The sequence below is a fragment of the Nilaparvata lugens genome, chromosome 3 (genome assembly GCF_014356525.2).
Source record: "Nilaparvata lugens isolate BPH chromosome 3, ASM1435652v1, whole genome shotgun sequence".
NCBI lineage: Eukaryota > Metazoa > Arthropoda > Insecta > Hemiptera > Delphacidae > Nilaparvata > Nilaparvata lugens.
Window position 1 is genome coordinate 31,680,865 of NC_052506.1, and position 22,769 is coordinate 31,703,633.

Below are 22,769 nucleotides of genomic sequence, written 5' to 3' on the forward strand. Positions count from 1 at the left end.
CAGCCTACTTTTATGCTTAACAAAAGTTAACTAAACACAAAAATCAGTTTTACTACTTATGTAGCTATGATATACTATACTTTCACGGTAGCAGCCCCACTGACATGAAAAATACTTGAATGTTTATCTGATTCATAACTTATAACTGATCACAATAAAAATAATATTGTTTGAACATAGCACATGTTGCGAAGTTTTTCGAAGTAGAGGTAAGAAATTTAGATACGAATTCGAAATAGGATAATCCTCAACATGGAAAACGTCGTTAACTTATTTGAATCGACGCACCTCACGTCCTACAATTAATAATTGTCTAATCTAAACGATTGAGCTTTGGTGCTTCACATTCAAATTGGCAGCAGTCAGGTCGAGAGCATCGTTCGCCTGAACTATAGACGCCGTCAAGTTATATGAATCATACTTTTCCTTACCAAGTTCCACAGTAGTGGAATAGAAAGTTTTCTATTCCGATTTGGCTTATATAGAATATTTCCGTCCAGAAAGTTATAGTCCAGTTTATCAGAATGGAAATGCCCAATGATGTCACATGATTGACGATAATAAATGCATAATTCGTTCAAAAATTATAATTTTGTGAACATTGAATCTATTGACTGATAATGAATTAGTTATTCTTTTACTGGAATTTGGGATAGGCGCAGGTCATCATTCGTTATACGATAGTGTATGTTGACATCCTTTATTATGAAATATTTATTTTGAATAGATTTGTTGCTCTCTAACAAAGTTTCTCTCACGTTATAGAAAGTTTTATTGGAAAATTATTTATTTCTACTTGACTGCATATTATTTTCATAAGTGATTATCCAGATGCAGTTGATAATTTTTGGCAAACTTGGAAAGTTCCTACTGCAAATTAGGAAAGATAAATTATGATAATCTTATCTCTTGTTTTTGTTGATTGAGACCTACTGCATTCAACTTTATCTCTATTCCATGTTCAAGAAGGAACCTACAATCGGATTCAAGCCGTTCTGATTACTCTAGTCTTACTGCTACACTGCTACGGTCAGATCCTCTTTCAATTTGTGAGTACAAACTTGAATTTCAAACATTACTAACAGTAGTCAAAATTTTATATTTAGTATTGAATAGTGAATTTGATACTTACATAATCTACTTCAACCAATTGCTCTTTTTTATGGAAATGTTTCAAAGTAGGGAAAAATCACTTTAAAAACTGTCAAGTGCAAACAGGTATTTAGACAAGTTACCGTTTTAATTCTTATTCGATAATTTAAAATTTCCTCAAAAATAAGTTATACGTTTTTAAATTACATTACGACGCATATATTTGTTTTTTTCCTAAAAATGCATGATCGCTTTAAAACTGGAGATGGGCATTGCCGAAATACTAACACGTCATAACATTTTATTATCATTCGTTCAATTACAGATGCCAGTACTCTCGGTCAATACTTCTTGATGGTTTATATTAAATCATAAAAATAATAGAGAATAAAAATACTGTAAACGTAGGTTTGGAAATACTGAGATCGAGAACTGAACATTTTTAAAAATTTCACTTTGGTCACAAACATAATTTCATAATTTTCTATTGCTCAATTAATGGTTTGACATCATGTAAATTTGACAGCTTGGAACTTCAGCTATTCAGACCAGTCAACATTTGGTACTTTCTAATGGTTATTGAGATAATTGGAAAACTATATTATAGAGCAAGATTTTTCATGTTTAAAGATGTCGATCGGTTGATAGATAGATAACACAGTATTGGCAGAGCTTGTATACGCAAATAAAATCGCAAGATAAAAAGTCAATTTAATCAATCGAATAAAATGCAATCATTACTCTGTAATATATTGTATTTCATTGATAGAAATCTCTTTTCAAAATTTCCCTTTATGGCAGATCTGACTCGTTTTGTTTTTCCTTTGAAAAATTCAAATTTGAAAAAAGGAATTTTCTATTGTAAAATAGGAGCAGAACATTTTGAATCAATTATTATTTGTTTAATATTAGATTTCATTAGAATCAAAAGTGCAAAAATAGAACACCAATAAAAATTTGAAAAAATTCCACTGTAGATTCAGAGCATTTATTACCCAAACATTATTTTTGAATAAGTTAATGGAATATTAGCTATACTATTGCATGTTCAATTTTTTGGCAACCATCTTTGAACTTCAAAACAATTTTTTCTGGCTCATTCGGCAAAATATATCAATCACAATATTGCAGTCAGAATCTTGAACTGCTTCCTTTGAATTTATCGGTAAATTATTGTACATAAGACCTCCATCTCTAAACCTAATAAGCTACCAAAGTAGAAGTGAAATTGTGAATTTGTTTACAAATCTGCTTTTTTGTATCAAATTTATCAAAAATAAAAATTTATCTTTTTCGTATCAAATAAATGGTACACAATTCTTAGGAGGGACTTTTTCTATCATATTGATATGACTTGAGATAACACCTGGAAGTATTATCAGACAGAAAGCTAAAGGACATTCTAAGTTTTTAATAAAAGCAAAAAATAAAAACTATTTTTCCAATGCGAAAGCTTGTGGAATTTCCCAATCTATCTTATAAGAAGATAGTATTGTCTATAACAAGTAGATAGTATCTATATTATAACAAGATGAATTCCAATTATAAAGTTTTAAAAATTCGAGTTCTTCTATTGGTAAATTATATCAGACTAGGTACTGAATCATCCAACTGCAAATTGCTTCCTGTAGCACGCGCACTTTCAAAATCTTTGTTTAGAATCTTTTGTCAAAGGTATTGAGAATTTGTAGTGGAATGTATATTTATATTAGGTCTATTTACTAATGAAGTATATAGGGCTACTTGATTTGTTAATTAATTCCATGAAAAATAAAAAAAGAATTCCATAGTAAATTTTTGTTTGTAAAACTTTTTTATACAAAACACAACTGCCGAAACTAGTTGTTGGTGTTTTTTAATATAAAACAGTTTCAAAAACAAAAGGGTGTTATGGAATTATTTTTTATTAATTAGGTTTATTTAATTATTTACTTCATGATAGAAATTGCAGAACACCTCACACATTATTTGTTTTATAAGAGCTATGTCTGTTATTAGAATTTTCAAACTAAAAAGTCAAAATTTTTATTCTGTAAAAGAGTATACCGTATTAGTTCTGTGTTACTGATATTTCTTAAGTAAGAAATTCTTGCTTTATAAATAAATTTCTGTTCTTCTAATTGAATGTAATCAATAATTCTAAAAGCCCTGCCAAACATAGTGTTTACACATAGAATGGCTGTGGTAGGTAAACATACTTCATTTCTTTACATATCCAAAGGTTTAGTTGAAAAATACTCTGTGATTAATATTAAGATTTTTATTTTTTAGATTTTTAACAGATAAATTTCTTGAAAATGAACAGCAGCAATTATTCTCGAAGGAAATTGGAAACAGTTATTGAAAGAGAAATGCTGTCAAGCAGCGACAGTGCAGCTGAAGCAAGCAGCAGTGGAAGGCGCGGCCGGTCTGCTCGGCCCAACCCTCACCACACACAAATTCATTTTTTCCACAAACTCTACAACGACTTGCCCATCGTATCCACATCTTTCGACTTGACAAGCAGTATCTACAAAACTGTCAGGGTAGGAAATCCGTAATTGAATTTTGAGTTTTATTTATTTGCCAAAAATAAATAAGAATATGAAACTTTGCAGATAGAATATACTATTGTACTGACTAAAGTAGAAAAATACCTTATAGAAAATTAACAAAATAAGCTAGTTATTATGATAGAAATATGATATAATAGTGGAATATTGCTTGTGTGCCAGTGTGAGTCGTGAAATTAGCAAAATGAAAAAAACACTTTCAATCCTTCCTAAACAGTGTTGAGCATGAAATAATACTATAGGTACCGTACACAAGTATATGAATGTCAGTGATTTGACCTTATTGAAGTTCAGCAGCCATAACTAAGATATAACTGTCGAATACTACCTATAGTGAGCTCCACGTTATGGCAGTGGAGAAAGGTAGGAGACAGCGTTGCCGATTATCTGCTTTACCGCTGCCTTCTATAGAAGATAGCTTCTGTTCACTTCTGTTTTAAATAACCAATTATTGACCGAGCGAAGTGAGGTCTAAGATTCAAGTCGACGGTTTGGCATTTCTCTTGATGTTTAAATGTTTATATGTTTTTATGTTGCGCATTTACGGTGAAACGCGGAAACAGATTTTCATGAAATTTGACAGATACCGGTATGTTCCTTTTTAAATTGCGCGTCGACGTATATACAATTTTTTTGGAAATTTTGCATTTCAAGGATAATATAAATGGAAAAAGGAGCCTCCTTCATACGCCAATATTACCGTAAAAATCAGACTATAGAATTATTCATCATAAATCAGCTGTCTATTGGACTATAATTATTATACTACCCGTTCAAAAACATCGAACATCTTGAAAATTTATGTTTCCATCAACGTTAGTAGACAGTTGACTATAATACCACCCGTTCAAAAACATCGAACATCTTGAAAATTTATGTTTCCATCAACGTTAGTAGACAGTTGACTATAATACCACCCGTTCAAAAACATCGAACATCTTGAAAATTTATGTTTCCATCAACGTTAGTAGACAGTTGACTATAATACCACCCGTTCAAAAACATCGAACATCTTGAAAATTTATGTTTCCATCAACGTTAGTAGACAGTTGACTATAATACCACCCGTTCAAAAACATCGAACATCTTGAAAATTTATGTTTCCATCAACGTTAGTAGACAGTTGACTATAATACCACCCGTTCAAAAACATCGAACATCTTGAAAATTTATGTTTCCATCAACGTTAGTAGACAGTTGACTATAATACAACCCGTTCAAAAACATCGAACATCTTGAAAATTTATGTTTCCATCAACGTTAGTAGACAGTTGACTATAATACCACCCGTTCAAAAACATCGAACATCTTGAAAATTGTATCTTACCATCAACGTTGTAGACAGTTGCAGCCAGACCTGATAACAGCGCTCACACTCACATTCCGGGACGACACGTCACGGTACAATAGGACAGAAAGCTCTATATCTATTTAGGATTTTTTCTAGACATTTTAAATTGATAAATTATTTATTAATTTTTGAGAAAACATAACAACAGGTCAATGTAACTTACTGAGCGCGAGGTCTACTGTTCACAGAACTACTAGTATTTTATCCGTCAAGAAAATATATATCCTACAGATACCTTGAAAAGTGACCATTTGTGCACTGATTGCAAGCCGCAAAGAATCACTTTTCCGCACTATTGCGCAAAGTGAGTACTTTGCGTACTCCAGATTTGCAGCATGACAACGCAAAATAGTTAGTAGGTTAATGGAGCACCAGTGCAGCAAAATCAAAATTAAGTTGGTAACTGAACTCATAGTGAGGCCCACGTTATAATGGCAGTGGAGAACAGCGTTGCCTTGCCATTATGTGCCTTCATCATAGTCATTTCAATGCTTACATAAGATAAACCCCCTTCAAGCAGTCACATAAATTTTCAATTGAATTACTAATCATTATTATTCAATTTTAAATAAATTAAGGTTTTCATTAATAATAAAATTAAACAGAAAAACATTTGATGGATTTCAGGGAATTTTACCCATAATTACCCACTTTTCATATTCAATGGTAACTGTAAGAAAAATTTAATGTGAAATACGTGCGCAAAGTTCGTTTGCTGCACTCAAGAAACCACTCGCCTAAGGCTCGGGCGTAAACGTTTCTTTCGGTGCAGCAAACTGTCACTTTGCGCACTAGTTGCACAAATAACTATTCCAGTGATAAATTTATAAATTTCCATAATTGACCGAGCGAAGTGAGGTCTAAGATTCAAGTCGATGGTTTGGCATTTCTCTTAATTGACCGAGCGAAGTGAGGTCTAAGATTCAAGTCGACGGTTTGGCATTTCTCTTAATGTTTAAATGTTTATGTTGCGCATTTACGGCGAAACGCGGTAATAGATTTTCATGAAATTTGACAGGTATGTTTCTTTTTTAATTGTGCGTCGACGTATATACAAGGTTTTTGGAAATTTCGCATTTCAAGGATAATATAAAAGGAAAAAGGAGCCTCCTTGATACGCCAATATTAGAGTAAAAATCAGACTGTAGAATAATTATTCATCATAAATCAGCTGACAAGTGATTACACAGATGTGTGGAGAAGCCAGTCTATTGCTTTATTTCCATAAGGTCTATAGTTTCAATCAGGTACTTGTGGATGAGAATACTGCGTGAGGTCTTCTGTTCACAGAACTACTAGTAATTTAGATAAAATATTTTGCCAATTGATCATGGTATATCTCTACATTGTTAAAAAACCATCTGGCAACGTTGCAGAGCTATAAAAGGATAGCACTATCTGCTTTGTCAAACTACAGATAAAGATAGCATCACCAATTCTAATCAAATACTACCATTATAACTTTACTAAAGGTATTTAAACATCAAATTCAAAGTATATTGGTTATTTTTCAACTGATACAACTTGTTGGTTTTAGAGAAGCTTAATTTTTCAAAATTGTGCAGAATTGAAGTACAGTACTTTAATAAGGTTATATTGTAAATGAAATGTGAGTAATATGGTTATTTCTGCTAAGGTTAGCGGAAATATTACTTTACAATAAAACCTTATTAAAGTACTGTACTTCAATTCTGCAAAATTTTGAAAAATTAAGCTTCTCTAAAACCGCAGACAACAAGTTCTACCAGTTGAAAAATAACCAATATACTTTGCATTCTCTCAAATACTGGGTTAGCTTGTTAAACGGGAGGATTTGAATAAGTAATATTCTTTAAAAAATATATTGTTATAAATTGATTGGCTATTGATTTCAAATTATTGGTGTCCCAGCCAATAATTATTAGTACCCTAATAAAAACCTGTATCTTGAGCGGTGGCCTTCACCACCTTCGGCACCTACGTACTTATGTAGCCTTCACATTTTAGATTGATTTTTATCAACATAATTGCTTTGAATAGTATTTTATTATATTTTTTTCTTCCGCAACCCTGACTTCTCATTATTTTATGTGAGGGCAAAGAAAGACCCATCAAGGACGTCCTTTACCTCTTGAATTTTTCATAAGAACTTATCGAACTTGTTCTGAGCTAGTTAGGCCTGGCTTAGTACCTAGGTATTCCAAGAAGTACCGTTATTAATATTTATAAAAAACGTTTGACGTAACTAAATGTATATACCATATTGTATACACTTCAGCTCTAAATGTTTAGTGGAGGTTGAAAATGTGTGATTAAATTGCCAAATATGGCTATATTAAATGGGTCCACTCGAAGAAAATTACGGAGAGATATTTATATTTGCAGAAATAGTAAATTCAAATTTGTACCTAAAATCTCTCTCTTGTATTGCATTTACCTAATTTATTGAGTTTTTTCTTTGACAGGGCTCGAACTGTATTTCAAGTCGCATGCTGAAGACAGCCGAGAGAACGGCAGACGCTTTGAAGAATTCCACCAATCCCATAGTCAACGTTTTCAGGGGCCCATTGATGACTATCGATTTTTTGTTATGTTCAACACTCGATTTTGTGGAAGACAAGGTTCCTGCTATCAAACAAACACCAACTGAGGTGGGTTCAAGCAATTTTATTCAAAATATGAACAAATCCATTACTTTTTCCTGTTAAATTCCGTTTAAAATATTGACTTAACATTTAGTAAAAATATAATCTTCATCTTTTCCGATTGTAATTGTACAATTTTTACATACAATTTTTAATAGTGTTAACAGTGAAGTATTTTGAAAATTTTGATAAATATGACAAGTTTCAAGTTACGGTACTTTGCAAAATCGACTATGAACATGATTCTCCTATAAAAATAACATATTAATTCAAGGTGAATCAATAGTAGGTGAATAATTGATCTTATAAGTTTTTTAAAAACTAAATGTTTGGTGACAGATATAAAATCAATCAATAGTTCTAAATTTAAATTATTTTCTTTATTATCAAGTTACCACAATTATTTTATTTAATTTCATATTATTTCATTTTCTTATTTTTCTTTTGTACTCCAGTGTTTTATGTTCTTAATGCAGGCTCACGATCAGACTAGTTCGTATAAGATTAATAAAGCGTATTATCACAGTAGATAATTTTTCTATTGCTATCAAGTCTATATAGGAATGAAAATCGCATAATAAAAAAAAAAAATAATAGCGATTATAAAAAAGAAAACGGAGGATAAAATTCGTAAATATTTAGTCTTGTGAGCTTCAAGTACTTTTGAAGCCTACTGTTACTTTTTTAATATTGTTTGCACTTGTAAGTATGCATTTTTTAGAAGAACGAATAAATTTTAATTTTGATTTATAAATTGTCAATTATTTTAATTTAATCAAATTTAGATTAATTAAATGGAATTGAATGAATGTAAACAGCATTGATATTTTGGTTCGATGGTTTCAGTTGTACGAGAACACGAAATGGATGGTAAAATACGTGTGCTCGGGGCAGTGTGCATTGGACTGCGTCTGTAGAACTTGTAAGCACAGCTTCAATACAGCCTACCAACTCAAGAATCTTGTTCTTTGCAAACCGATTGAAGAAAGCAAGAAAGTTAGTGAAGGTTAGTGATCACATCATTATAAGTTCATTTGAAGAAAAATATAATCTTCATCTTTCCCGATCCATTGAATTGTCAATATACATAAATTACAGATTTAAAGATGAAAATATCATAGATGAGATTACAATTTCATAGATAATAGAATATTGCAGACTTCGGAATTGGAATAAAGTTTTAAAAGCTGACCCTCACTCAACTTGACATTGTTTTAAAATCTATGTTCAAAGTCTAGTATTTGATTGTTGGTAGTAACGTTTTTTCCCAAAATAGTGCCATAATACATACTTGTACTCTCCAATTATTATAGTTCCTCAATTATAATCAATTTCCAAATAGCCTACTGTACGAAAAGCATATGAATTAGAATGTACAATCTTGCTCGAGTTTATTCTAGATTTTTAATCAATTTAGAAAAAGCTAATTTTGATGGTAGAGTGCTAACTTATTTCAATTGGCCAACACTCTTCATGGAATCTCAGAATAATAAACTTATCTATCTACTTTCCTTTCAACAAGAAAATTATTATTATTTTGAAGGTGAAATAAAAACGATATTGTCGGTTCCACATAATTTATTCGAGCCAAAGTTAAGTTTCAATGCACTAAGCGACTAAGGCATCATTTTCAGTGGTCTTTTTTGGTTAGACTCATCTAACCAAGTATAACCAAAAAAGTCCACTGAAGATGATGCCTTAGTGCATTGAAACTTGAGTTTGGCTCGAATAAATTATGTGGAACCGACAATATCGTTTTTATTTCACCTTAATATGGAGAAATTCCACAATATCTCTGTTCATAGTGGAAATATTATTATTTTTGTCTGAACCGAAATTAATTCAATGTAGTAAATCTATTTAGATTAAAATAGGAAACCTTTGATGAAATGCATTAAATCGAATGTGTTCAACTCAATAAGTAGTAGTCTTAATTTGAAAAGTGTCACCATTTTTAGTAGAAGTGTTTTGTTGATGACGGCTGTCTTGGAGACCACAGGCGATAAGTTGTCGAATCTTCTGTTTAGGAAGAGCCCGAGCCCTGAGCCGTCTTAGAAGACGGCGTCAAAGGCGGCTTTATCTGAACATTCAAAAGTACCAACGTAAGTTATCACACTCGATAAATGCAAAGTAGACAATGTAGATTAAGCCGGCCAGGATAGCCGAGACGACTAAGTCATTGCACCCTTCAGTTTGCTAGCGCTACCTGGTCGTGGGTTCGAATCCCGCTGTAGGCATGGACGTTAGATCATATCATTAAATCACTCACGTACTTCCCATTACCCACACACAAGCTAAAAGCTCATGTGGGCATCATCTGCAAAAAAAAATTAGAAAATTAACATTCTAAAATTCAGATTTGTAATCGGAACCACTTTTTGTTCATAATTTCTCCTCAATACTGTAAATTCAATAAAATTAAGCTTGAGCTATATCTATTGAGAACTCACTAATTTATTAAATAATAATTAATCCATCACCATGCTCAATTATTATTCTCGATTCACAACTAATAACTATTTTACAACTCAACTAATCCCCTAATCGTTCTGCATCTTATCATCCCTTCCATGTTATATATTCGCTTGATAAAGTTGATGTAACAATTTTAATGTTTTAACTACGGTATGCTTCAGCATTATTTCATGATTTAGCCCTACAAATTAATTGATTCATTGGCAATTATTCTCATCATGTGAATGCAGTGGCGGATCCAGTGGCCTGTTTTTGGGGGAAGCGGATTTTTTTCTGCTGAGTTTGATGCCCACATAAACTCTGGCTTGTGCGTGGGTGGACGGTGATAAAACTCCAGTAGTGAGTGGACAGTTCCAGCTGGTTTCCGAACTAAGTGAAGCCATTCTTTCAATACATTTTTGTATGCCCATTTCACTTCGTAATTTCATTTAAATATATTGGTACAGGCACCAGTGAATCTATAAATAAATAACCATTTTTTTAATGTATTTCGTTATTCATTCAAAAAAGTGTTGTTTCAAGTTTCTCTACTCTACCAATCATTTCTTTGAAAACTAAAACTTCAATCAGCCGCCATTTTGCATACAAGTATCATAGAACATTTTTATTGATGCCATCTTTCTTGTTTTAAAAATGATGTCTTTAAAATTATGTACTACACAATGAGTGTTTACATTTAAGATATTTAAGTTACAACCCCTAAGTCACCTCCTTATGAGGGTGTACGTCAAAAGGTAGAGTATTCAATTTACTAAGTTGCCTACTGAACTGAAATAAGCCTACCGCCTCTCCCCCCCCTTGGATCCGCCACTGTGTAGACATCTAGTTTTAAAACATTGTTCTTTCTTTTTCAGTGCCACGTCAAGACTGAATTACTGGAATTAAGCTGGATTGAGACCTCGGCCACTGTAAACAAAATATTGTTTGTATGATTAATATTCAATCTTCCAGTACGGTGCTCCTCATAAGTTTCAAGCGTTTTAATGTTTATTTTTAAACAATATTTTAATTGTTGTTGAATTTTATAGTCTAGATTGTAATTTTGGATACGGTATTTCTTGTTGGAAAAGTTTTATTGTTTGTTGAATTTTTTAAATCATAATTCTTTTAACCAGAACTCTATTTTTACAATTAGAACAGCAATTATAAGCGTTTAATACTTAGTATGATAGATGGAATTATTCTTTAGCTACTACCTATAATATCATTATATAAAAGAAAAGTTTGAATGAACAATGTTTCTTTAGAAAAGATAACATAATAGCTCAAATAATTGAAAAAATGGCAAAATGCTGAATGATTTTAAATTATGCCATATAAATGTCATATACAGAGTTGTAAAATATATGTACTGTTGATAATTAGTTTGAATTTATTCTCTGTAAAAAATATATATTTTAGTGAAGGATTCGTGTTTGATATAAATGTATAATGTTCCTCTGAATAAAGTATGTAGGCCTATTGATATATTCATAAATATTTATTGTAATATTCCTTTCATGTTTCTGATAACATATTATTATATCTTTCAATTTGAATTCCTCGGTTTCAAAACCCTGACCATAAACCAGTAATTAAACATCCTTGTAAGATGGTAGATACATTTTCTTTGACCGTGCACAAGATGATTTGAGAATGATTGGTTTATTCAAATTTATATGCCCGTTTCAGGACTAGCATTGAAATAAGAGGAACCTGATGGTATAATTTAGTTTACTTTGAGTCCAAGATACAAAGCTATCCAGACTTTGACCAGTTATTCAAGGCAACACAAGCCAGATTCAAATTAATTTTATAAAAATAATAAAAAGATTAGCCTTTACATACAATTATTAATATCTCTGAAAATTACTCCTCCAAGGCCCAGTTGTAACAGAAGAAACGTGGCAGTTGCATGGCGCTAACTTTTTGTCACTTCCACACGCTACTCCAATACAAATATATCTATTTTGGTCCAATGCAAACATCGGTGGCGTTTTGCTACGCCACTGCTGTTTCCTGTTGCCTTGACCCATATTTTTATATGTGAGTAAAAAAGTCAGCTTCACGCCACTTCTATGTGAATTGTGCCTTATCTGAATCTATTTAGTCCTTGTTCAGAGGAGTCTATACGGTACAAAGACAAAGCAATGCATACAGTACTTTTAATAGAAAAGTACCTTATACCTATTACCTTATATTATAACAATATTATGCAGAGTTGACAAATATAACTGTATAATATATAGTTATTTACATAACAGTGTATTGAATAATACATTAGGTACTCAATAAGTTGATATACATAGAAACGGACATTAAGAGGACAATTTTGGGTATTGGCCGATAAAAATGGATAATGGAATACAACATTCAAATAAGTTGATTTAAATCAACACAGCTTTGACAATCAGTGATTGCTAATTGCTTTGACAATCAAAATTAACCAGTACCATTCTGATTGGTCGATACCCCATTGCATAATTTTCAAGTCGTTGCATAAAGTCCTCATTATAGCATTGTTTTGAAAATCCATTGCGAAAAGGAAGCTCTTAATTTTTATTACACAATTTTCACATGAAATCTCTTGAGAGCAAAGCTCTAGTGATGTATGAAAAGTCAACTATAATGGAAACAATGAAGAATGAATGAGACGAATGGATGATACATATTAGGACATTATGTACCGTACCGTATTTAGCATTAGTGGCATTATTAGCATTACCATTTTAAGCTTCGGTGGACATTTTTCAAAGAATTCCTCAATTTTATATGGGCAAATATTCAAGAGACTATAGGCTATTTAAGGCTTTCTTTGAAACTATCATGGGTACGTAGCACTGCCTTGAATTCTACTGGGTGGGTGAAAAGTCCGAGAACGGCTCATAGTCTGTGTAAAATAAGTTGAGACTTGGCCCTCCATCCGAAGAAATTATAAGGTTGCCAATTCGTGTAAAATTGCAACTTTCTCAAATTTCCAATTCAACGTCATAATTTGATTTAGAATATCATCCCCGATATCCTAGTAGAGCTAAAAAAGTTTCAGGGTTGAAGGATTAAAAGGAAATTTAACTTTTATGATAAAATTGGAAACATCGCGAAGATTTGTTTTTCTTTTTAATATCACTTCTCACAGAATCATGGGGCGTCGTAATGCGAAATAATTTTATATCAAATTAACGTGTAGAATGTCTCCTTTCTATCGGTGTCTGAATCATTTTTATTCAACTTATAGTTATTTTTTAATTAACGATTATGTTCTTCAATGACGAGACATTTTGAGCAGTAAACATGAAATTTTCGACATGCTGGAAACTTTTTTGTTTCGAAAGATAAGTGGGTGGTGAAAGCGAGAAAGTTTCTCAGTAATAATTGGAATAATTTTTTCAATTGTCAAACGTACTCGGATGAACGTATTTTGGCCTCTCAGAAGTTTCAAAGTCAAGGATAGCGGCTGAATCGTGTGCCACCACAATTGTGCTATCAATAGCTGTGATCAAAAAAAACAATATATGTATATTAATACAGAAAGCTTGAAAAATTCAGCGATTGCAAGCCACATGATAGTCCAGGCAATGAATGCTCAAAAAAGGGTATAGAGGGAAATGTTTGGAAGACAATTTTTGACCCCGAATTCTGTTTAGGTTAGTAAGCGAGGTAAACATATCTCAAGTCCCCACCCCTACTCCCTGTGCTAAGGGGGAGGGGGTGGAGGTGTTTTAAAGGTACCATTTTTTAGTTTCTCGCATAAAAAACAACAACTATGAATCTCAAAGTCTTGACTGTCATATAACAAATTAAAGCTTACATAATTTCCTACAATATTCATTCTACAACTTTTTTATATATATCTCCTCTAGTTTTCGAGATATCCGCTCTTGAAGATGTGCCATTTTTGAAAAAAAAAACATGTTTACCTTTTTGTGCAACCGGCACAATATAGTAAAGTAGTTTTTTAATTTGAGTAGGATCCCCAATCACACCCACCGTCAAATTACCTTTGTGTATGAGATATTAACCGTTCTCGGATTTTTCACCCACTCTGTATATTTACTCTGCATCACCCGTCCCTGACCAAAAAGATTTCTATTCCTAAAAACAAAAAGGGCCAGTACTAATATATAAAATATAAATAGCCGGCGCATCTTATGGGATATTGATTGTGATGTTGTCAGTTGTAATGCTCACAAATGGTCGTAGATAAAGTTAAGTTAATTTCGGTTTGTAAAGTTGGTGTTTTAAGTAAGGGCCCTACACACCTACGGATTTGGCTCGCGGATTTGGCCTGTCTTGGCTCGTGTTCTTGAACGACTCGGAGCAAAATCACTACACACTAGTAGTAAGCAACGCGAGCCCGGCCTGCCCTACTAACAAAACGCTATCCAAACCACCAAAATCTAAATCGTCCAATGATGGAGATAACTTAGAGGAATTTTTATTTCAGATTTGAATTCAGCGACCTCAAATTCTTAAAAATGTAAGTCCCATTTTCGAAAATACCCGAAAAACAGGGAGTTATGGCTGTTCTTAATATAGCTTTCTATTAACATTGTAAAAGCGTACTTAGTTAATAAGATAATAATTTTTTGCTTACAAAGGGACAGGCAAAGGTTTTTAGAAGTGTTTGAACACTTAAAAGTTCAGGTGTAAACATGAACATTTTAAAACTTTTTTAAAATTTTAAACTTTGAAAAGATGATTCCAAATATGAATTCAGAAAATCAACTATGAATATGAAAAGAGTTGAATATGAATTCTGACCATTTTCACTTCCATTTCCTCCTTATTGTTATGTTATCTGTCTCTCTACACACACACTCTCTATCTTTTCTTTCTTTTTAATATATATATATATATATATATATATATATATATATATATATATATATATATATATATATATATATATATTATATATATATATATGTTTACTTTCTTCTTCATCTCATCTCCTGCTTTTTTCATATCATATACTGCTCAATAATTATTTTCTGTAATTATATTTTGTATTATATTTGTAATTATATTTTGTAAATTCATCTATAATTTTGCTGTATTGTAAGTTATATTGTATATAAGTGTATAAGCCAATATATATTGTAATCTACATAAATAAAGTACTCAATCAATCAATCTCCCTGTACCATTATTTTTCTCTATTCTCTCTTCCTCCTGGACAGAGCTATCTGCTATCTTATAATTACAACAATTAATCTGTCATTTTCCAATTATCTACTATTTTCTCTTTTTTACTTTCCTTGCCCTATTACCATAGGTAAGGAAAGTATTGCTTTCCGAAAAAAATTAAGGGACCCCAATTTCTAAATTTCTATACGTTTTAATGTCCCATGAGTCCAAAAAAGTGGTTTTTGGGTATTGGTCTGTATGTGTGTGTGTATGTGTGTGTGTGTGTGTGTGTGTGTGTGTGTGTGTGTGTGTGTGTGTGTGTATATGAGTGTATGTGCGTCTGTGTACACGATATCTCATCTCCCAATTAACGGAATGACTTGAAATTTGGAACTTAAGGTCCTTACACTATAAGGATCCGACACGAACAATTTCAATCAAATGCGATTCAAGATGGTGGCTGAAATGGCGAAAATGTTGTCAAAAAAAGGGTTTTTCGCAATTTTCTCTAAAATGGGTCCAACGATTTTGATCACATTTATACCTAAAATAGTCATTAATAAGCTATATCAATAACTGCCACAAGTCCCATATCTGTAAAAATTTAGGAGCTTCGCCCCATCTATCCAAAGTTCGATTTTAGATTTCCAATTATCAGGTCTGAGATATAATTCAAACGAAAAATTTCGAGTGGAAAAAATTGAGCATGGAAATCTCTTCAATAAATGTCCAGTAACATTTTCACCTAAAATTGAAAATAAGCTTGAAATTTGAGAAAATGTAATTATTCAATTGCAAACTTTTGGCAACTGTTGATTCTATTAAATCATTCACTATGAAGAGATAACAGATCTCGTGTGTATCCAGCGTTATTGAACTGTCACCAGCTGGCTCAGATCTTTGACTTGAGATGCCCGTTTACACTAGCGTCAGGTGATCAATTGTCATAACTACAAGGAAAGTTGTGTGAGTGCGCCACACCAGATTTTTATTATTGCATTAATACTATTTTGTTCATGATACTATCATTCATTTTGTTTACTCATCTGGATATATATTTTTATATATATATAATTATATATATATATATATATATATATATATATATAATATATATATATATAAAATATAAATAGATCCCACTCCACCTCTCTTGTGAATGTGTGAATATTCACTCTGTTTTTACGCATAAATTCCATGCCTAATAGCAGATCTTGTTCAAGTCCTTCCATTATAGATGCCACTAGTGGAACTGTGATTTGTTCTATGGTCACATTGGTAGTCACTTTCCCATTTAACGGGGTTGACCGTCCATCAGCTAATATCGCGCGGTGACGTGCTGGTTCTTTCCGTATCATACCTATTTTCCGGATGACTTCATAGACCTCGTTGCTCATATAATTAGCTTCAGCACCCGTATCTAGCAAGGCCTGACACTTTTTACCGCCGATTATTACGGCAATGTTGTCTCTTGATGACTCTTCAATCACAGGAATCCTGTGTGCTGTTCGCATCACTGCTGTCTTGTTCGGAGTTTTATTCTCCTTCTGCACATCACAGACACATTTCAGTGCTCTCTTTCCACTCCTTTTACATGGTGGGATATCGGGACAGTGTGATCTCCAGTGCCCCGGTCTCTTGTATTGCCCACACATGGGTTCAGACTCACTAAGAGATGGTCTGTTACTAGTAGGGGTTATAACTGTCTCAACCTTGAGCCTTGTAATCTTTTTCGTGTCCTCAATCATGTGAACTCTCGAATTCTGTCTATTCTGTTTCTCCTCTGCTTTTATTTGTTCATACTCCCTCGCGAATTTTTCAATTCGTTGATACTATGAACATCTGATTGCCAAATATACAATTTGTACCGTGGGAGGAGATTCTTATACACTCTCTGTAATTTATTCTCGTCTGTAAAACCTCCTCGACGCCTCATGAGTGTCAGTACATCTTCGAGAAATTCGTCAAACGATTCACCTTCCTTTTTGCTTCCTTGCCTGAATTAGAGTCTCGAGGTCCTCCTCATAGGTAAGTGGGTAGTAGCGTGATCTGAAATCTGTCACAAAATTGTCCCATGATTTCCACTGGTCACGACGATTACGCATCCATAGGGTAGCTTTACCAACTAGTATTCAGGTAGCGCGACTAGTAGTTGGTTGCCAGTGAGCCCATAAGCTTGTTGTAGCTCGTCTAGCCTTTCTAAGAAGCTGGGAGCATCTGATTGGCCATCGAATGACAGTCTCCAGCTTCTTACTTTGTCACATACCGCCCCTGGGTCCATGAGGGGGTTTGTGTGAATGTTGGTTCCAACTTAGCATGAGTACCTGTTGCTGAGTGTCCGGATTCCTCACTGCTTCTGCTCACTATCCAGGTCTTGGGCTGGGAAAACGTACAGCCATCTTCTTATGTTGTTCTACTAACAACCTTCTCAACTCAGCAAGTGTTCCGGATGACACTATGCCCCAATCTTGTAGAAGATTGAATGCTTCTTCCTTTTTCAATCTATAGATCCAGGAAACTCTGGGGTCGACTATCACCTCGGGGTTTATGTCCTCGACCGACTGATCCTCTGTCAGCTCCTGGTGTTGAGCATCTGAATCAGACTCTCCCTGTTCACTCATGATTCTTACTTCGTTGCCTCGTGCCCCAAGTGCGGGCGCCAATCTATCACGTACACCCTGAGTAGCTTCAGAGGTGGGTGATTGATACCCAGGTGTTGCTCCTGGATGACTTCGCTCAGTCGTAATGTGGGCGGGGAAAGGAGGCAAGTCGAAGTTCCTCTTCCTTCTTCTTTGTTCCTCAGCTGGCGTGAACAGCACCTCCTGGTGCTTCTGACGGCGTGAAGGTCGCTCTCTTCTCTGATGACACCACTTTGATGTAATTTGTATCGGCCTTACGGCCTCGGTTCCGCTCCAGTGGAGTAGGAAAAGGAAGGACAGAAAGGATAGGGACGGCAGACAACGGTCTGCTGTGCCCTGGGGAGAAGGAAGAATAGGGACGGCAGACAACGGTCCGCTGTGCCCTGGGGAGAAGGAAGAATAGGGACGGCAGACAACGGTCCGCTGATCCCTGGGGAGAAGGAAGGATAGGGACGGCAGACAACGGTCCGCTGTGCCCTGGGGAGAAGAAGAATAGGGACGGCAGACAACGGTCGCTGTGCCCTGGGGAGAAGGAAGAATAGGGACGGCAGACAACGGTCCGCTGTGCCCTGAGGAAATGGGAGGACAGGACGGCAGACAACGGTCCGCTGTGCCCTAGGGAGATGGGAGGACAGGGACGGCAGACAACGGTCCGCTGTGCCCTGGGGGAATGGGAGGTCAGGGACGGCAGACAACGGTCCGCTGTGCCCTGGGGAAATGGGAGGACAGGGACGGCAGACAACGGTCCGCTGTGCCCTAGGGAGATGGGAGGTCAGGGACGGCAGACAACGGTCCGCTGTGCCCTGGGGGAATGGGAGGACAGGGACGGCAGACAACGGTCCGCTGTGCCCTAGGAGATGGGAGGACAGGGACGGCAGACAACGGTCCGCTGTGCCCTGGGGGAATGGAAGGTCAGGGACGGCAGACAACGGTCCGCTGTGCCCTGGGGAAATGGGAGGACAGGGACGGCAGTCAACGGTACGCTGTGCCCTGGGGAAATGGGAGGTCAGGGACGGCAGACAACGGTCCGCTGTGCCTAGGTAGATGGGAGGACAGGGACGGCAGACAACGGTCCGCTGTGCCCTAGGTAGATGGGAGGACAGGGACGGCAGACAACGGTCCGCTGTGCCCTGAGGAAATGGGAGGATAGGGACGGCAGACAACGGTCCGCTGTGCCCTAGGGAGATGGGAGGACAGGGACGGCAGACAACGGTCCGCTGTGCCCTGGGGGAATGGGAGGTCAGGGACGGCAGACAACGGTCCGCTGTGCCCTGGGGAAATGGAAGGTCAGGGACGTACGGCAGCCAACGGGCCGCTGTACCAGGGCAGGAGGTCGGGGACGTACGGCAGCCAACGGGCCGCGGAGCAGGAAGGTTGTGAGCGGAATGCTGTGGTCTGGGGCTCGTCCGGCCTTTAAATACTCCCCCAAAGTGGAGGGGATGAAGTTGAGCCGCCGCCAGAGGCGGTGGAAAACGTCTCGATGCGCGGAAGATGGTGCGCCATCGGTACCTTCCTTATCTCCGCGGTCGGCTAGCGTTGCTGATAGCCGAGCGTCTTTCTTCAATTTATTCTCTGTAAAAAATATATATTTTAGTGAAGGATTCGTGTTTGATATAAATGTATAATGTTCCTCTGAATAAAGTATGTAGGCCTATTGATATATTCATAAATATTTATTGTAATATTCCTTTCATGTTTCTGATAACATATTATTATATCTTTCAATTTGAATTCCTCAGTTTCAAAACCCTGACCATAAACCAGTAATTAAACATCCTTGTAAGATGGTAGATACATTTTCTTTGACCGTGCACAAGATGATTTGAGAATGATTGGTTTATTCAAATTTATATGCCCGTTTCAGGACTAGCATTGAAATAAGAGGAACCTGATGGTATAATTTAGTTTACTTTGAGTCCAAGATACAAAGCTATCCAGACTTTGACCAATTATTCAAGGCAACACAAGCCAGATTCAAATTAATTTTATAAAAATAATAAAAAGATTAGCCTTTGCATACAATTATTAATATCTCTGAAAATTACTCCTCCAAGGCCCAGTTGTAACAGAAGAAACGTGGCAGTTGCATGGCGCTAACTTTTTGTCACTTCCACACGCTACTCCAATACAAATATATCTATTTTGGTCCAATGCAAACATCGGTGGCGTTTTGCTACGCCACTGCTGTTTCCTGTTGCCTTGACCCATATTTTTATATGTGAGTAAAAAAGTCAGCTTCACGCCACTTCTATGTGAATTGTGCCTTATCTGAATCTATTTAGTCCTTGTTCAGAGGGGTCTATACGGTACAAAGACAAAGCAATGCATACAGTACTTTTAATAGAAAAGTACCTTATACCTATTACCTTATATTATAACAATATTATGCAGAGTTGACAAATATAACTGTATAATATATAGTTATTTACATAACAGTGTATTGAATAATACATTAGGTACTCAATAAGTTGATATACATAGAAACGGACATTAAGAGGACAATTTTGGGTATTGGCCGATAAAAATGGATAATGGAATACAACATTCAAATAAGTTGATTTAAATCAACACAGCTTTGACAATCAGTGATTGCTAATTGCTTTGACAATCAAAATTAACCAGTACCATTCTGATTGGTCGATACCCCATTGCATAATTTTCAAGTCGTTGCATAAAGTCCTCATTATAGCATTGTTTTGAAAATCCATTGCGAAAAGGAAGCTCTTAATTTATTTATTACACAATTTTCACATGAAATCTCTTGAGAGCAAAGCTCTAGTGATGTATGAAAAGTCAACTATAATGGAAACAATGAAGAATGAATGAGACGGATGGATGATACATATTATGACATTATGTACCGTACCGTATTTAGCATTAGTGGCATTATTAGCATTACCATTTTAAGCTTCAGTGGACATTTTTCAAAGAATTCCTCAATTTTATATGGGCAAATATTCAAGAGACTATAGGCTATTAAAGGCTTTCTTTGAAACTATCATGGGTTCGTAGCACTGCCTTGAATTCTACTGGGTGGGTGAAAAGTCCGAGAACGGCTCATAGTCTGTGTAAAATAAGTTGAGACTTGGCCCTCCATCCAAAGAAATTACAAGGTTGCCAATTCGTGAAAAATTGCAACTTTCTCAAATTTCCAATTCAACGTCAGAATTTGATTGAGAATATCATCCCCGATATCCTAGTAGAGCTAAAAAAGTTTCTGGGTTGAAATATTAAAAGGAAATTTAACTTTTATGACAAAATTGGAAACATCGCGAAGATTTGTTTTTCTTTTTAATATCACTTCTCTCAGAATCATGGGGCGTCGTAATGCGAAATAATTTTATATCAAATTAACGTGTAGAATGTCTCCTTTCTATCGGTGTCTGGATCATTTTTATTCAACTTATAGTTATTTTTTAATTAACGATTATGTTCTTCAATGACGAGACATTTTGAGCAGAAAACATGAAATTTTCGACATGCTGGAAACTTTTTTGTTTCGAAAGATAAGTGGGTGGTGAAAGCGAGAAAGTTTCTTAGTAATAATTGAAATAATTTTTCAATTGTCAAACGTACTCGGAAGAACGTATTTTGGCCTCTCAGAAGTTTCAAGGCAAGGATAGCGGCTGAATCGTGTGCCACCACAATTGTGCTATCAATAGCTGTGATCAAAAAAAACAATATATGTATATTAATACAGAAAGCTTGAAAAATTCAGCGATTGCAAGCCACATGATAGTCCAGGCAATGAATGCTCAAAAAAGGGTATAGAGGGAAATGTTTGGAAGACAATTTTTGACCCCGAATTCTGTTTAGGTTAGTAAGCGAGGTAAACATATCTAAAGTCCCCACCCCTACCCCCTGTGCTGAGGGGGGTGGAGGTGTTTTAAAGGTACCATTTTTTAGTTTCTCGCATAAAAACAACAACTATGTATCTAAAGGTCTTGACTGTCATATAACAAATTAAAGCTTACATAATTTCCTACAATATTCATTCTACAACTGTTTTTATATCTCCTCTAGTTTTCGAGATATCCGCTCTTGAAGATGTGCCATTTTTGAAAAAAAACATGTTTACCTTTTTGTGCAACCGGCACAATATAGTAAAGTAGTTTTTTAATTTGAGTAGGATCCCCAATCACACCCACCGTCAAATTACCTTTGTGTATGAGATATTAACCGTTCTCGAACTTTTCCCCCACTCTCTATATTTACTCTGCATCACCCGTCCCTGACCAAAAAGATTTCTATTCCTAAAAACAAAAAGGGCCAGTACTAATATATAAAATATAAATAGCCGGCGCATCTTATGGGATATTGATTGTGATGTTGTCAGTTGTAATGCTCACAAATGGTCGTAGATAAAGTTAAGTTAATTTCGGTTTGTAAAGTTGGTGTTTTAAGTAAGGGCCCTACACACCTACGGATTTGGCTCGCGGATTTGGCCTGTCTTGGCTCGTGTTCTTGAACGACTCGGAGCAAAATCACTACACACTAGTAGTAAGCAACGCGAGCCCGGCCTGCCCTACTAACAAAACGCTATCCAAACCACCAAAATCTAAATCGTCCAATGATGGAGATAACTTAGAGAATTTTTATTTCAGATTTGAATTCAGCGACCTCAAATTCTTAAAAATGTAAGTCCCATTTTCGAAAATACCCGAAAAACAGGGAGTTATGGCTGTTCTTAATATAGCTTTCTATTAACATTGTAAAAGCGTACTTAGTTAATAAGATAATAATTTTTTGCTTACAAAGGGACAGGCAAAGGTTTTTAGAAGTGTTTGAACACTTAAAAGTTCAGGTGTAAACATGAACAATTTTAAAACTTTTTTTAAAATTTTAAACTTTGAAAAGATGATTCCAAATATGAATTCAGAAAATCAACTATGAATATGAAAAGAGTTGAATATGAATTCTGACCATTTTC

The 22,769-nt window shown here is 35.1% G+C and overlaps 1 protein-coding gene across 4 annotated transcripts; it reads left to right on the plus strand.

The window, feature by feature from the left end:
- Positions 1-636: 636 nt before the first annotated feature.
- LOC111057150 lies at positions 637-11,571 on the plus strand. 4 transcript variants are annotated; one of them, XM_022344590.2, is made up of 6 exons: positions 637-1,049; positions 3,364-3,617; positions 7,440-7,625; positions 8,466-8,625; positions 9,647-9,721; positions 10,949-11,571. In XM_022344590.2, exons 2-6 carry the CDS (start codon positions 3,390-3,392, stop codon positions 10,963-10,965), a joined length of 666 nt encoding a protein of 221 aa, XP_022200282.1. In that variant the 5' UTR covers positions 637-1,049; positions 3,364-3,389; the 3' UTR covers positions 10,966-11,571. The 4 variants fall into 4 exon arrangements, with proteins under 4 accessions (XP_022200282.1, XP_022200283.1, XP_039279471.1 ...); XM_039423537.1 differs by having other exon boundaries at positions 986-1,218; XM_022344591.2 differs by lacking the exon at positions 9,647-9,721.
- Positions 11,572-22,769: the final 11,198 nt, after the last annotated feature.

What these genes read in the sequence shown, in the direction of transcription:
- LOC111057150 (XM_022344590.2), top strand. Translation starts at nt 3,390, where the DNA reads ATGAACAGCAGCAATTATTCTCGAAGGAAATTGGAAACAGTTATTGAA. An exon ending in GTATCTACAAAACTGTCAGG is followed by an intron (nt 3,618 to 7,439) that starts GTAGGAAATCCG and finishes TTTCTTTGACAG; the next exon opens with GGCTCGAACTGTATTTCAAG. An exon ending in TCAAACAAACACCAACTGAG is followed by an intron (nt 7,626 to 8,465) that starts GTGGGTTCAAGC and finishes CGATGGTTTCAG; the next exon opens with TTGTACGAGAACACGAAATG.